Here is a 15,900-nt window from a genome sequence, read left to right as displayed (position 1 = left end):
ACCTGGCTACGAGACTGGTGCTACAGGCAGGGCTTTGGGTTCTTTGATAATGGCTGGTTTTATAAGACAACAGGCGTGACAGTGATACATGGGAAAGGTTTATGTCATAGGGGCAAAAGGGTTCTGGGACAGGAATTAGCAGGGCTCATTCGGAGAGCTTTAAACTAGATTCGAAGGGGGATGGGGTGGTAGCTGGGCTTGCACCACTGGGGCAATGCTCTAGTGTTGAGGTAGACCAGGAGGCCCCCCATCCCCCTGGGGTGAAATCAGGGGGTGATTCTGGGACGAAATCGGTGTGCCCAGCTCGCTCCCTGAAATGCCTGTACACCAATGCACGCAGCATGGGGAATAAGCAGGAGGAGTTAGAAATCCGTGTTCGGTCGGGGGGCTATGATCTAGTGGCAATTACAGAGACTTGGTGGGACGCCTCGCATGACTGGAATGTGGTCATGGATGGCTATGTCCTGTTCAGGAAAGACAGGCCGCTAAGGAGAGGTGGTGGAGTTGCCCTTTATGTGAGTGAGCAGCTAGAATGTATTGAGTTCTGTCCAGAGGCAGATCAGGAGCGAGTTGAGAGTTTGTGGGTGCGAATTAAGGGGCAGGCTGGCAGGGGTGATACTGTTGTGGGTGTCTATTACAGGCCACCGGATCAGGATGAGGAGGGTGATGAGGCCTTCTACAGGCAGCTGAGAGCAGTCTCACAATTACAGGGCCTGGTTGTTGTGGGGGATTTCAACTACCCTGATATTTGCTGGGAGGCCTACTCAGCCAGCCATCCCCAGTCCAGGAGGTTCCTCCAGTGCGTTGATGATAACTTTCTGATGCAAATGGTGGATGAGCCAACTAGGAGAGGAGCTTTGCTGGATCTTATCCTCACTAACAAGGAGGGTCTGGTTGAAGAGGTGAAGGTTGAGGGCAGCCTTGGTTGTAGTGACCATGAGATGGTAGAGTTCAGGATCTCATGTGGCAGGAACAGAATAGCTAGCAGAATCACAACCCTGAACTTCAGGAGGGCCAACTTTGGCCTTTTCAAGCAATTGCTAGGGGAAATCCCATGGGACAGGGTACTAGAAGGTAAGGGGGCCCAAGATAGTTGGTTAGCGTTCAAGGACTGCTTCTTCCGAGCTCAAGATCAGAGCATCCCAACAGGTAGGAAGTCAAGGAAAGGTACCAGGAGACCTGCATGGTTGAACAGGGAACTGCTGGGCAAACTCAAGTGGAAGAAGAAGGTGTACAGATCGTGGAAGGAGGGGCTGGCCACTTGGGAGGAATATAAGTCTGTTGTCAGAGGATGTAGGGAGGCAACTAGGAAAGCTAAGGCCTCCTTGGAATTAAACCTTGCAAGAGAGGTCAAGGACAACAGAAAGGGCTTCTTCAAATACATTGCAGGTAAAGCCAACACTAGAGGCAATGTAGGCCCACTGATGAATGAGGTGGGGGTCCTGGAGACAGAGGATAAAAAGAAGGCGGAGTTACTGAATGCCTTCTTTGCCTCTGTCTATACTGTTGGAGGCTGTCCTGAGGAGCCCTGGACCCCTGCGGCCTCAGAAGAAGTCAGGATAGAGGAGGAATCTGTCTTGGTTAATGAGGGCTGGGTCAGGGACCAATTAAGCAACCTGGATGTCCATAAATCCATGGGCCCTGATGGGATGCACCCGCGGGTGCTGAGGGAGCTGGCGGAAGTCATTGCTAGGCCACTCTCCATCATCTTTGCTAAGTCATGGGCAACAGGAGAGGTGCCTGAGGACTGGAGGAAAGCGAATGTCACTCCAGTCTTCAAAAAGGGCAGGAAGGAGGACCCGGGGAACTATAGACCAGTCAGCCTCACCTCCATCCCTGGAAAGGTGATGGAGCAACTTGTTCTTGGTGCTGTCTCTAGGCACATCAAGGATAGGGGGATCATTAGGGGCACTCAGCATGGCTTCACCAAGGGGAAGTCTTGCTCAACCAACTTGATAGCCTTTTATGAGGATGTTACCCGGTGGATAGATGATGGTAAAGCTGTGGATGTGGTCTATCTCGATTTCAGTAAAGTGTTTGACACGGTCTCCCACAGCATCCTCGCAGCTAAACTGGGGAAGTGTGGTCTGGATGATCGGGTAGTGAGGTGGATTGTGAACTGGCTGAAGGAAAGAAGCCAGAGAGTAGTGGTCAGCGGGACAGAGTCCAGTTGGAGGCCTGTGTCTAGCGGAGTCCCTCAAGGGTCGGTTCTGGGACCAGTTCTATTCAATATATTCATTAATGACTTGGATGAGGGATTAGAGTGCGCTGTCAGCAAGTTCGCTGATGACACAAAACTGGGAGGAGTGGCTGATGTGCCGGAAGGCTGCGCAGCCATTCAGAGAGACCTGGACAGGCTGGAGAGTTGGGCGGGGAGAAATTTAATGAAATATAACAAGGGCAAGTGTAGAGTCCTGCATCTGGGCAAGAACAACCCCATGTACCAGTACAAGTTGGGGGCAGACCTGTTGGAGAGCAGCGTAGGGGAAAGGGACCTGGGGGTCCTAGTGGACAACAGGATGACCATGAGCCAGCAGTGTGCCCTTGTGGCCAAGAAGGCCAATGGCATCCTGGGGTGTATTAGAAGGGGTGTGGTCAGCAGGTCGAGAGAGGTTCTCCTACCCCTCTACTCTGCCCTGGTGAGGCCGCATCTGGAGTATTGTGTCCAGTTCTGGGCCCCTCAGTTCAAGAAGGACAGGGAACTGCTAGAGAGAGTCCAGCGCAGAGCCACGAAGATGATTAAGGGAGTGGAACATCTCCCTTATGAGGAGAGGCTGAGGGAGCTGGGTCTCTTTAGCTTAGAGAAGAGGAGACTGAGGGGTGACCTCATTAATGTTTATAAATATGTAAAGGGCAAGTGTCATGAGGATGGAGCCAGGCTCTTCTCAGTGACATCCCTTGACAGGACAAGGGGCAATGGGTGCAAGCTGGAGCACAGGAGGTTCCACTTAAATTTGAGGAAAAACTTCTTTACTGTAAGGGTGACTGAACACTGGAACAGGCTGCCCAGAGAGGTTGTGGAGTCTCCTTCTCTGGAGACATTCAAAACCCGCCTGGACGCGTTCCTGTGTGATATGGTCTAGGCAATCCTGCCCCGGCAGGGGGATTGGACTAGATGATCTTTCGAGGTCCCTTCCAATCCCTGACATTCTGTGAATCTGTGAATCTGTGAAAGCCAGGGCTCAAGAGGCCAGCGGGGTGGGTGGGAAAGGACCACAAGACCTCTGCAATGATATAGGACAGCAAAAACACCAGCAACACAGACCGGCACCTGGGGGGCCTCCAGAACGTGCCACAGGCCATTGCTTGCTCAAAGAAAGGCTTAGACACAACAACGCTCCCCTGCGCACAGCTCTGACAGTCTCCCTGTGCCAGCACTCACTCGACTATGACTCTTCCCCAGCGTGACCCTCTGGCCCTCCCAGCAAACACAATCACACAATCATTGACTTTGGCAGGCACCTCAGGAGAGCATGTGCGTCAACTTCCCTGCTCAAGCAGGGACAGCTAGAGCAGGTTGTCTGGGACCATGGCATGTCGGGTTTTCAGTATCTCCCAGGACCGAGACTCCATCATCTCTTCCACTCTTTGACCACACTCACACTGACAATTGCTTGCCACCTTTGCCCATGCAATTGCAACTGTTGTCCCTTGTGCCCATGGCCTCTTGCCCTTTGACTGAGCACAAGCTTTAGGGCACAGCCCTTCATGCACTTTGTTGTCCACCTCACTGGCCACTCAGGCAACGCAGACTTTATCATAGAATCATGGAATCACAGAATTCCTTTGCTTGGAAACGACCTTTAAGATCATCAAGTCCAACCATTAACCCAGCGCTGCCAAGGCCACCACTAACCCATGTCCTTCAGCACCACATCTACACGGCTTTTAAATACCTCCAGGGATGGGGACTCAACCACTGCCCTGGGCAGCCTGTGCCAGCGCTTGACAACACTTTCGGGGAAGAAATTGTTCCTCTTCTCCAATCTAAAACTCCCCTCGTGCAACCTGAGGCTGTTTCCTCTCGTCCTGTCACTTCTCACTTGGGAGAAGAGACTGACACCTACCTCGTTACATTCTCCTTTATTGTATCTGCAGAGGCCAGTAATGTCTCCCCTGAGCCTTCGTTTCTCCAAACTAAACAACCCCGCTTCCCTCAGCTGCTTCTCATAAGACTTGTACTCTAGACCTTTCACCAGCTTCGTTGCCCTTCTCTGGACTCGCTCCAGCACCTCAAGGTCTTGCTTGTAGTGAGGGGCCCAAAACTGCACCCAGGATTCGAGGTGTGGCCTCACCAGTGCCGAGTACAGGGGGACGATCCCTGCCCTAGTCCTGCTGGCCACACTAGTGCTGATACAAGCCAGGATGTTGGTGGCCTTCTTGGCCACCTGGGCACACTGCTGACTCATATTCAGTTGGCTGTCCATCAACACCCTCAGGTCCGTTTAGGACAGGCAGCTTTCCAGCCACTCTTCCCCCAGCCTGTAGCGTTGCATGTGCTTGTTGTGACCCAAGTGCACAACCCGACACTCAGCCTTGTTCAGCCTCATACAGTGGCCTCGGCCCATCGATACAGCCTGTCCAGACCCCTCTGCAGAGCCTTCCTACCCTCAAGGTAGGATCTACACTCCTGCCCAACTTGGTGTCATCTGCGAACTTAGTGAGGGCGCACTCGATCCCCTCGTCCACATCATCAATAAAGATATTAAACAGAACTGGCCCAAGTACTGAGCCCCGGGGAACACCGCTTGTGACTGGTTGCCGTCTGGATTTAACTCCATTCACAACAGCTCTTTGTGCCTGCCCATCCAGACAGCTTTTTACTGACCAAACAGAACTCCTGTGCAAGTTATGAGTAGCCAGTTTCTCCAGGAGAATGAAATGGGAAATGGTGTCAAAGGCTTTACTAGGATCAGCTAAAAAACATCCAAAGCTTCTCCCTCATCCACTAAGTGGGTCACCTTGTCCCAGAAGGAGATCAGGTTAGTCAAGCAGGCCCTGCCTTTCACAAACCCATGCTCACTTGGCCTCATCGCCTGGTTGTCCTGTACATGCCGCATGATGGCACCCGAGATGATCTGCTCCATAACCTTCCCTGGCACTAAGGTCATTGAGACAGGGTTGTAGTTCCCCAGATCCTCCTTCTGGCCCGTCTTGTAGATGGGCGTCACATTTGCTGACTTCCAGTCGACTGGGACCTCCCCAGTTAGCCAGGAGTGATGATAAATGATGGAAAGGGGCTTGCTGAGAACTGCCGACAGCTCTCACAGCACCCTTGTCTGGATCCCATACGGCTCCATGGACTTGTGTGTGTCTAAGTGGTGCAGCAGGTCACTAACCGTTTCCCCTTGGATTATGGGGGCTTCACTCTGCTCCCCATCCCTGTCTTCCAGCTCAGGGGCCTGGGGACCCGCAGAACAACTGGTCTTGCTATTCAAGACTGAGGCAAAGAAGGCATTAAGCACCTCAACCTTATCCTCATCCTTTGTCACTCTATTTTCCAATACATCCAAGAAGGACGGAGCTTCTCCTTAGCCCTCCTTTTGTCACTAAAGTATTTATACAAATATTCTTGATTGTCTTTTACGGCAGTACCCAGATGAATTTCTAGTTGGCCTTAGGCCCTCCTCATTTTCTCCCTGCGTAACCTCATGACATCCTTGGAGTCCTCCTCAGTTGCCTGCCCCTTCTTCCAAAGGTCAGAAACTTCTTCTCTTTCCTGACTTCCAGCCAATGCTCTCTGTTCAGCCAGACCGGTCTTTTTCCCCGCTGGCTCATCCTTTGGAACATGGGACTCTCTATTGAACATGGGGCAATCTTCTGGAACCTTCTGACAGAAGCCATCCCTGTAGGCCCCTCACTAACCAAAACGTTGCCACGTAAACCTAGTATCATAGAATCATAGAATGTCCTGAGTTGGAAGGGACCCAAAAGGATCATCGAGTCCAACTCCTGTCCCAGCTGCAGCCAGCACAACTGCTACAAGCTTACAAGCCAGAGGGGCACCAAGACACACACAGAGCTCATCCAACGGGAAAGGCCAGGCCTAAAGACAGGCTTAGTGAGCTGGGTCAAGGCAGGGAGGGACCGAATGCAATTAAAGGGGCAGTGCATCACGCACAACACACCGCCAAAGCCCAGACCAGCCTGCCAGGGCTGCCAGGAAATGGGGCCCCCTCTTCACAACGCACCCACAAACCACACCACACCAGTGCCGTGGGATGACCTCACTGACAACACCCCACCTCCCCTACGCTTTGGTCGCCTCTTCTGCCTGCCATGACACGCGCCATCAACACCAAGCCTTTGGCCTCTAATACTCTCACTTAAAAGCTGCCGCCAGGGCCAAGTGGACACGTCCCCAAGACGAGGACATGAAAAAGGAGCATTGTGGGAAGGAAAACACGCCCCACCTCATTACTGGCCAGGCTGTGGCACACACCAGCTGCTTGCTGAACAATGCCGTCATGCGCAAAGGCTGTCCCGCCCCTCGGGGACCAGCATAAAAGCCGGCCCAGCGCCTCTCTCCCTCACACACTTCTCCTCACGCCTTCTCCTCCGTGCTCAACAAGGTGAGCCTCAACCCCCTTCCCCTTCTTCTCCTGCACCACCTGGCCCATCTCTTCCAGCACGCTCTGCCCCCGCCTCACAGCCCTGACGCCTCCCCACCGCCACGCTCCCCACAGCCCCACACCAGGCCTCCCCACTCCCTTGCCCTCCTGCAACACCGCCCCTCGCACCCCCACGCCCCTCCGCTTTCTCAACACCCTCTCTTCCAGGGCCCCTCCACACCACACCCATGGCCTGCTACGACAGCTGCCGCCCCTGCGGACCCACCCCGCTGGCTAACAGCTGCAACGAGCCCTGTGTCAGGCAGTGCGAGGCCTCCCGCGTCGTCATCCAGCCTCCCGCCGTGCTGGTCACCCTGCCAGGACCCATCCTCAGCTCCTTCCCCCAGAACACCGCCGTCGGATCCACCGCCTCGGCTGCCGTGGGCAACGACCTCAGTGCCCTGGGAGTGCCCATCTCCTCCGGAGGCTTCGGCTATGGCTACGGCTTCGGAGGCCTGGGCTGCTTCAACGGCGGTCTTAGAGGCTGCTACCCCTGCTAAGGGGCCTTGCTACTAGCCCTGACAGCTACCGCAGACATTCTGGAAGCCACGGCATGGATTGAGGACACGCTTCCAGGCCCTTCGTGGCATGTGACCTGCTGTCCACGGCTCCTTCCCTCAAGGCACCAAGCAAGGAAGCAGGGAAGGGGCCAGTCCCGAGCTGCCTGGCAAACATGGCCCATGTACCTCCTCCTCTTCTCCCACTTCCTTCTTTCGTCGTGTCTTCTTCGAATGTCCAGTACTCTCCTGCTGCAACCACTTTCTGCAAGCCAAGTACCACCAGGGACCTCTAGCATGCCGCTCCCACTGCAAGGCAGGAAGACCTCGGTGCTCTCACAAAATCTGCTGCATGCAAGGGACCTCGGCTGATGGTTGCTGCACTTGCACCTCAGACCAGCTCCCTTCCACCTTGATGCTCCTGCCTTTTCGCTTTCATTTTTTCCCTCAATAAACTTCTCCTGCATCCCAGCCTTCAGATGCCTCCACTTCCTTTCTTCTCCCAAGCCTCATCCAGCCATACTTAGCACAAAGCCAGGGCTCAACACACCATCAAGGTGGGTGGAAGTGGGACCCGAAGACCTCCTTTAGGAAGTATGACCTCAGCAACACCACCCACTGGCACCAGGTTGGATTCCAGCCCATGACACAGGCCCTTCACTTGTCCTAACTAAGGCTCGGACACGCTAATGCAATTCTACCCATGCCTCTGATGCAAGCTCCTCGTATGTGGTGGGTTACCTTTGAATGGACATCAGGTGCCCACCATCACTGCCCCTCCTCAACTGGAAAGGGGAGAGAAAATGTGATGAAAGGCTCGTGGGTCTAGATAAGGTCAGGGAGATCACAGAATCATCAAAGAAGAGAATGGTTTGGATTGGAAGGGACCTTAAAGATCGAGTCCAGCCACCCTGCCATGGGTGTCAGTGTCATCCACAAACATAGCTGAGGGTGCACTCTATCCCACTGTCCATGTCCCTGACAAAGATGTTCAACAGCACCAGCCCAAATACTGACCCTCGAGGGGCACCACTCATCACTGGCCTCCACCCGGACATCAAGCCTTTGACCGCAACCCTTTGAGTGTCACCATCCAGCCAATTCCTTATCCACCAAGCGGTCCACCCATCGAATCCATGGCTCTCCATTTCCGAGACAAGGATGTTGTGTGGGACAGTATCAAATGCTTTGCACAAGTCCAGGTAGATGAAGTCAGTCGCTCTTCACACATCCACCGATGCTGTAAACCCATCGCAGAAGGCCACCACATTTGTCAGGCACGATTGGCTCTTCATGAAGCCATGTTGGCTGTTCAGCAATCACTTCTCCGTTTTCCATGTGCCTCAGCAGAGTTTCCAGGAGGATCTGCTCCATGATCTAGCAAGGCACAGAGGTGACACTGACCTTAACCCACATCTTCCTTTTTGATTCTTTGAAAATGAGGGTTATCATCTGCCAACTTGCTGAGAGGGCACTCCATCACATTGCCCAGGTCATTAATGAGGATGCTGAACAGTGTTGAACAGATATTAAACAGAACTGGCCCAAGTACTGAGCCCCAGGGAACACCACTTGTGACTGGTTGCCAGCTGGATTTAACTCCATTCACAACAGCTCTTTGTGCCTGGCCATCCAGACAGCTTTTTACCGAGCAAACACAACTCCTGTCCAAGCTATGAGTAGCCAGTTTCTCCAGGAGAATGAAATGGGAAATGGTGTCAAAGGCTTTACTAGGAGCAGCTAAAAAACATCCAAAGCTTCTCCCTCATCCACTAAGTGGGTCACCTTGTCCCAGAATGAGATCAGGTTAGTCAAGCAGGACCTGCCTTTCATAAACCCATGCTGACTGGGCCTGATCACGTGGTTGTCCTGTATGTGTCGCGTGATGGCACTCAAGATGACCTTCTCCGGCACCAAGGTCAGAATGACAGGCCTGTAGTTCCCCAGGTCCTCATTCCGGCCCTTCCTGTAGATGGGCATCACACTTACTAAAGTCTTGTCAACTGAGACCTCCCCGGTTAGCCAGGGACAGCTGATAAATGATGGAAAGTGGCTTGGTGAGCACTGCCGACAGCTCCCTCAGTACCGTTGGGTGGATCCCATCCAGCACCATAGACTTGTGTATTTCTGAGTGGTGTAGCAGGTCGCTAACCATTTCTGTTGGATTATGAGGGCTTCATGCTGCTCCCTGTTGACCAACTTCCTTCCCCAGCACGACTCTCTGGCCATCACAGCAAGCAGAATCACAGCAAACAGAATCCTTGAGTACGCAAGGAACCTCTGGAGATCATCTAGCTCAACCCAAGCTGCTCAAGCAGGGGCAGCTTGAGCAGGCTCTCCACAGCCATGTCCAGTCAAGTTTTCAGTAGCTCACAGGATGGAGACTCCAACACCTCTCTGTGCAACCAGTTCCACTGTTTGACTACCCTCACATTGAAAAAGTCTTGCCTTCTCCTCCAAAGAAATGGCAGGTCTTTTCAGCTTTCTCCTTTGACCCTTGCCCTGATTGGGGGAACTGAGAAGAGGCTGACTTCCCTGTTCTCATTCCCTCCCATCAGGGCTTTAGACACGTTGATGATGTCTCTCCTGCATGGCCTTGCCTCCTGTCTGAAAAACCTCCCAGCTCTCTCAGCTTCTCCTCATAGGAAGGATGCTCCAGTCCCTTCAGCGTCTTGGTGGCCCTGCACTTGACTTGCTCCACTAAGTCCATGTCCTTCTCCCACTGGGAAGCCCTCAGCTGGACACAGGACTCCACACGGGGCCTCATCAGCACTGAAGAGAGAGCAAGGCCACCTCCCCCGACCTGCTGGCAACACTCTTCCCAACACCACCCTGGAGAATCTTGGTCTCCTTTGCCACAAGGGTGCATTGCTAACGTGTAGTCAGATTGACGTACACCAGAAAAACAAGGTTGTGCTCAGCCAAGCTGCTGTCCAGGCTGTTGGCCCCCCAGCATGTCCTGGTGCCCACTGCTATTCCACCACAGATGCAGGACTTTGCATTTCCCCCTGTTGATCTCCAGGAGAATCCTCTCTGCCCTAGAAGTTCTCCAGCTTCTCCAGGTCCCTGTGAATAGTGGCACAACCATCCGGTGACTCAGCCACTCCTCCAGATTTTGCATCATATGCCGACTAGCCGAGTGGGCAACTGTCCCACTGCCCACGTCATGAGGATGGCCTCAACATGAGGATGCCAACAACATGAGGATGTTGAATAGTGTTGGCCTCACGGATCTGAGTCTTGGGCTATGCTACTTGAGACGTGCCTCCAACTGGAGTTTATGCCACTGATCACAAGCTTCTGGGATGAGATACTCAACCATTATGCAGTGCACCTCACTAACAGGCAACCCATATTTATCAGCTTGTCTGCGAGCATGTAAGGGGAGACACTGACAAAGACTTCATTCAAGCAGAGGTCAAAAAATACCACTGCTCTCCCCTTGTCCAACAACCAGTCGCTTCAACATGGGAGACAGGGACATTGGTCAAGCATGATTTCCCTTCATCAGAGCACAGCTAACAGGAAAGGCCAGGCCTAAAGACAGGCTCAGTGAGATGACAGCAAGGCAGGGAGGGACCGAATGCAATGGAAGGGGCAGGACCTCACGCCCAACACACCGCCAAAGCCCAGACCAGCCTGCCAGGGCTGCCAGGAAATGAGGCCCCCTCTTCACAACGCACCCACAAACCACACCACACCAGTGCCGTGGGATGACCTCACTGACAACACCCCACCTCCCCTACGCTTTGGTCGCCTCTTCTGCCCGCCATGACACGCGCCATCAACACCAAGCCTTTGGCCTCTAATACTCTCACTTCAAAGCTGCCGCCAGGGCCAAGTGGACACGTCCCCAAGACGAGGACATGAAAAGGGAGCGTTCTGGGAAGGAAAACACGCCCCACCTCATTACTGGCCAGGCTGTGGCACGCACCAGCTGCTTGCTGAACAATGCCGTCATGCGCAAAGGCTGTCCCGCCCCTCGGGGACCAGCATAAAAGCCGGCCCAGCGCCTCTCTCCCTCACACACTTCTCCTCACGCCTTCTCCTCCGCGCTCAACAAGGTGAGCCTCAACCCCCTTCCCCTCCTTCTCCTGCCCCACCTGGCCCGTCTCTTCCAGCACGCTCTGCCCCCGCCTCACAGCCCTGACGCCTCCCCACCGCCACGCTCCCCACAGCCCCACACCAGGCCTCCCCACTCCCTTGCCCTCCTGCAACACCGCCCCTCGCACCCCCACGCCCCTCCGCTTTCTCAACACCCTCTCTTCCAGGGCCCCCCCACACCACACCCATGGCCTGCTACGACAGCTGCCGCCCCTGCGGACCCACCCCGCTGGCTAACAGCTGCAACGAGCCCTGTGTCAGGCAGTGCGAGGCCTCCCGCGTCGTCATCCAGCCTCCCGCCGTGCTGGTCACCCTGCCAGGACCCATCCTCAGCTCCTTCCCCCAGAACACCGCCGTCGGATCCACCGCCTCGGCTGCCGTGGGCAACGACCTCAGTGCCCTGGGAGTGCCCATCTCCTCCGGAGGCTTCGGCTATGGCTACGGCTTCGGAGGCCTGGGCTGCTTCAACGGCGGTCTTAGAGGCTGCTACCCCTGCTAAGGGCCCTCGCCACCACCCCTGATCCCAATCAACCACATCCTGGAAGCGAAGACATGGATTGAGGACACGCTTCCAGGCCCTTCATGGCATATGGACCTGCTGTCCACAGCTCCTTCCTTCAAGGCACCAAGCAGGGAAGTAGGGGCGTGTCCAGCTCGGGCTCCCTGCAGACATGGCCCATGTACCTCCTCCTCTTCTCCCACTTCCTTCTTTCCTCGTGTCTTCTTCGATGTCCAGTACTCTCCACGGCAACTGCTTTCTGCAAGTGAAGGACCACCAGGGACCTCTGGTGTGCCCTCCCACTGCAAGGGAGGAAGACCTCGATGCTCTGGCAAAATCTACTGCACACAAGGGATCTCGGCTGACGGTCGCCCTACCTGCACCTCAGACCAGCTCCCTTCCAATTGGTGCTCTTGCTTTTTCACTCATTTGTCTCAATAAAGTTCTCCTGCATCCCAGACTCAGATGCCTCCACTTCCTTTCTTCTCCCAAGGCTTTTCCAGCTTCAAACGGCACAAAGCCAGGGCTCAACAAGCCTTCAGGGTGGGTGGAAAAGGGCCACAAGACCTCTCTCAACAAATATACCGCCACAGCCAAACAACACCACAGACGGGCACCTGGGGGGCTTCCAGAATGTGACACAAGCCCATCACTGGCTCAGACAGAGGCTTCTATACAACAACGCTCCCCTGCGCACAGCTCTGACAGTCTCCCCATGCCAGGACTCATTCTCTAACTCTCTTCCCTAGAATGACTCTCCAGCCCTCCCAGCAAACACAATCACACAATCATTGAATTTGGAAGGAACTCAGGAGAGCACGTGCTTCAACTGCCCTGCTCAAGCAGGGACAGCTAGAGCAGGTTGTCCGGGACCATGGACAGTCAAGTTTTCAATATCTCCCAGGATGGAGACTCCACCACCTCTTCCACTCTTTGACCACTCTCACACTGCAATTACTTGCTGCCTTTGCCCAGGGAATTCCATTTGTTTTCCCTTGTGCCCATGGCCTCTTGCCCTGCCACTGAGCACACGCCTCTGGGCCCAGCCCTTCAGCCACTTTGTAGTCCACCTCACTGACCACTTAGGCAACCCGTCCTTCCTCTCGGCTTGTCTAGGAGCACGGAACGGGAGACATTGACAAAGCGTTCCTTCAAGTACAGCTCAACAACAGCCACTGCTCTCCCCTCGTCCAACACCCAGTCACGTCAACGTGAAAGACATGGATGTCAGTCAAGCACGACTTCCCCTTGGTCAATCCACACCAACCACTCCCCATCACCTTCTTGTCCTTCCTGGGCTTGGCAGTGCTTTCTGGGAGCATTTCCTCCATCACCTTCCTTGAAAATGAGGTCAGGCTCACCAGCCTCTACTTTCCCAGCTCCTCCCTCTTGATCTTCTTCAAGATACCAGGGCTAGGAGCTTTCTTCCATTCTTCACAAACTGCTCCCAGGCACCGTGACCTTTCCAAACTAATGGAAGGTGGCCTCCCAAGGACATCAGCCAGCTGCCTCCTCGTTCCTGGCTTTAAACCTGTCAGGCCCCGTGGACTTAGGTACACCCAGGCGCACAGCACTCCTTGCCTCCATTCATCTTCCTCAGCAACAAGCACTGCTCGCCTGACAAACAGCCTGCAGAACACTCCCCTTGGCTCAACTGGGGCAGGCCTTGCCAGTCATCCACCCTTCGGCATGCATCCACCACCACCAGGGCCTCGGCTCTGCCGCCACGTGCTGCGTGCTCACCTCCAACTCCCCTCGGCAATCTCCAAATTCTCTTTCTGCCTCTCAGACACCGTGTAGAGAAACGGCCTCACCCCTCGGCACTCAACCCAAGTCAAGACCTCAAAGGCCCTGGCTCACCAGGACCTCCCCTGCCTGCTGCTTCCATTCCCTCTCTGCCTCTTGCCACTCTCACGGGCTCTCTGGAAACTCACCTGCCCTTGCACGCTGCCCCATCTACAATCATAGAGTCATTGAGGTTGGAAAAGACCCTTAACAGCATCCAGTCCAACCGTTAACACTACCAAGTCCACCACCAAACCACGTCCCTATGCGCCACGTCTACCTGTTTTTAAAATACCTCCCGGGATGGTGACCCAGCCACTTCCCTGGGCAGCCTCTTTCAGTGCTTGAGAACCATTTCGGTCAGAAAATCTTTCCTAAAATCCAATCTAAACCTCCCCTGGCACAACTTGATTCTGTTTCCTCTTGTCCTGTCACATGTTTCTAGGGACAAGAGAACAACACCAACCTCGTTACAACCTCCTTTCAGGTAGCTGTAGAGAGCGGTAAGGTCTCCCCTCAGCCACCTTTTTCTGCAATCCAAACACCCCCAGTTCTCTCAACCACTCCTCAGAACTCTTGTTCTCCAGGTCCTTCAGCAGCTTCGTTGCTCTTCTTTGGACACGTCATGCCAGGCCCAGGCTGCAAACGTGCCAGACCCAGCTAAGGGGAGAGCTACGCAGGGGCCAACACAAGCCTTTGGGGAGCATGGCAGGGCTCCCTGTGTGACAGGGCTTGTGAGCTCTGAACCTGGGCTACCAGGACAACGTCCTGCTCTCGCACGTAGCCCTCCACTGCCTGCTTGCATTGCCACCCCCAGGGATGGCACCAAGGGGGCAGAAGCCCAAAGAGGCACACTCCGTTCTCCCAGCTACAACCTTACAAGCCAAAGGGGCACCAAGACATCCACAGAGCAACCCAACAGCAAAGACCAGGCCTAAAGACAGGCTCAGCGAGCTGGCAGCAAGGCAGGGAGTGACCGAATGCAATGGAAGGGGCAGGTCCTCACACCCGGCACACTGCCAAAGCCCAGACCAGCCTGCCAGGGATGCCAGGAAATGGGGCCCCCTCTTCACAACGCACCCACAAACCACACCACACCAGTGCCGGGGGATGACCTCACTGACAACACCCCACCTCCCCTACGCTTTGGTCGCCTCTTCTGCCCGCCATGACACACGCCATCAACACCAAGCCTTTGGCCTCTAATACTCTCACTTAAAAGCTGCCGCCAGGGCCAAGTGGACACGTCCCCAAGACCAGGACATGAAAAGGGAGCGGTATGGGAAGGAAAACATGCCCCACCTCATTACTGGCCAGGCTGTGGCACGCACCAGCTGCTTGCTGAACAATGCCGTCATGCGCAAAGGCTGTCCCGCCCCTTGGGGACCAGCATAAAAGCCGGCCCAGCGCCTCTCTCCCTCACACACTTCTCCTCACGCCTTCTCCTCCGCGCTCAACAAGGTGAGCCTCAACCCCCTTCCCCTCCTTCTCCTGCCCCACCTGGCCCGTCTCTTCCAGCACGCTCTGCCCCCGTCCTCACAGCCCTGACGCCTCCCCACCGCCACGCTCCCCACAGCCCCACACCAGGCCTCCCCACTCCCTTGCCCTCCAGCAACACCGCCCCTCGCACCCCCACACCCCTCCGCTTTCTCAACACCCTCTCTTCCAGGGCCCCCCCACACCACACCCATGGCCTGCTACGACAGCTGCCGCCCCTGCGGACCCACCCCGCTGGCCAACAGCTGCAACGAGCCCTGTGTCAGGCAGTGCGAGGCCTCCCGCGTCGTCATCCAGCCTTCCACTGTGGTGGTCACCCTGCCAGGACCTATCCTCAGCTCCTTCCCCCAGAACACCGCCGTCGGATCCAGCTCCTCAGCTGCCGTGGGCAACGAGCTCAGCGCCCTGGGAGTGCCCATCTCCTCCGGAGGCTTCGGCTATGGCTACGGCTTCGGAGGCCTGGGCTGCTTCAACGGCGGTCTTAGAGGCTGCTACCCCTGCTAAGGGACCTTGCCACCACCCCTGACATCAACCATACACATTCTGGAAGCCACGGCATGGATTTGGGACACACTTCCAGGCCCTTCATGGCATATGGACCTGCTGTCCACAGCTCCTTCCCTCAAGGCACTAAGCAAGGAAGCAGGGACATGTCCAGCCTGGACTGCCTGGAAACATGAACCATGTATCTCCTTCTCTTCTCCCACTTCCTTCTTTGCTTCATGTCTTCTTTCATGTCCAGTACTCTCCACTGCAACTGCTTTCTGCAAGAGAAGGACCACCAGGGACCTCTATCATGCCGCTCCCACTGCAAAGCAGGAAGACCTTGATGCTCTGGCAAAATCTATTGCACGCAATGGACCTCGGCTGATGGTCGCACTACCTGCACCTCAGACTGTCTGCCTTC

At 55.1% G+C, this 15,900-nt stretch overlaps 3 protein-coding genes across 3 annotated transcripts; all 3 read left to right on the top strand.

Annotated features, from left to right (window-relative positions):
* Nucleotides 1-6,799: 6,799 nt before the first annotated feature.
* On the top strand, nt 6,800-7,111 carry LOC137660947 (feather keratin-like). Its single transcript, XM_068396183.1, has one exon. It carries the CDS (start codon nt 6,800-6,802, stop codon nt 7,109-7,111), a length of 312 nt encoding a protein of 103 aa, XP_068252284.1.
* A 4,288-nt stretch (nt 7,112-11,399) lies between these two features.
* On the top strand, nt 11,400-11,711 carry LOC137660959 (feather keratin-like). Its single transcript, XM_068396208.1, has one exon. It carries the CDS (start codon nt 11,400-11,402, stop codon nt 11,709-11,711), a length of 312 nt encoding a protein of 103 aa, XP_068252309.1.
* Nucleotides 11,712-15,185: 3,474 nt separating this feature from the next.
* On the top strand, nt 15,186-15,497 carry LOC137660952 (feather keratin-like). The gene has a single exon (XM_068396187.1). It carries the CDS (start codon nt 15,186-15,188, stop codon nt 15,495-15,497), a length of 312 nt encoding a protein of 103 aa, XP_068252288.1.
* The last annotated feature ends 403 nt before the right edge of the window (nt 15,498-15,900 follow it).

The sequence above is a fragment of the Nyctibius grandis genome, chromosome 3, assembly GCF_013368605.1.
Source record: "Nyctibius grandis isolate bNycGra1 chromosome 3, bNycGra1.pri, whole genome shotgun sequence".
Lineage (NCBI taxonomy): Eukaryota > Metazoa > Chordata > Aves > Nyctibiiformes > Nyctibiidae > Nyctibius > Nyctibius grandis.
The sequence above is the reverse complement of the archived record's forward strand: the minus strand, read 5'-3'. Positions and strand labels throughout refer to the sequence as shown.

Excerpts from the sequence above, each read along its gene's own strand:
- LOC137660947 (XM_068396183.1), top strand. The coding sequence starts at position 6,800 with ATGGCCTGCTACGACAGCTGCCGCCCCTGCGGACCCACCCCGCTGGCT.
- LOC137660959 (XM_068396208.1), top strand. The coding sequence starts at position 11,400 with ATGGCCTGCTACGACAGCTGCCGCCCCTGCGGACCCACCCCGCTGGCT.
- LOC137660952 (XM_068396187.1), top strand. The coding sequence starts at position 15,186 with ATGGCCTGCTACGACAGCTGCCGCCCCTGCGGACCCACCCCGCTGGCC.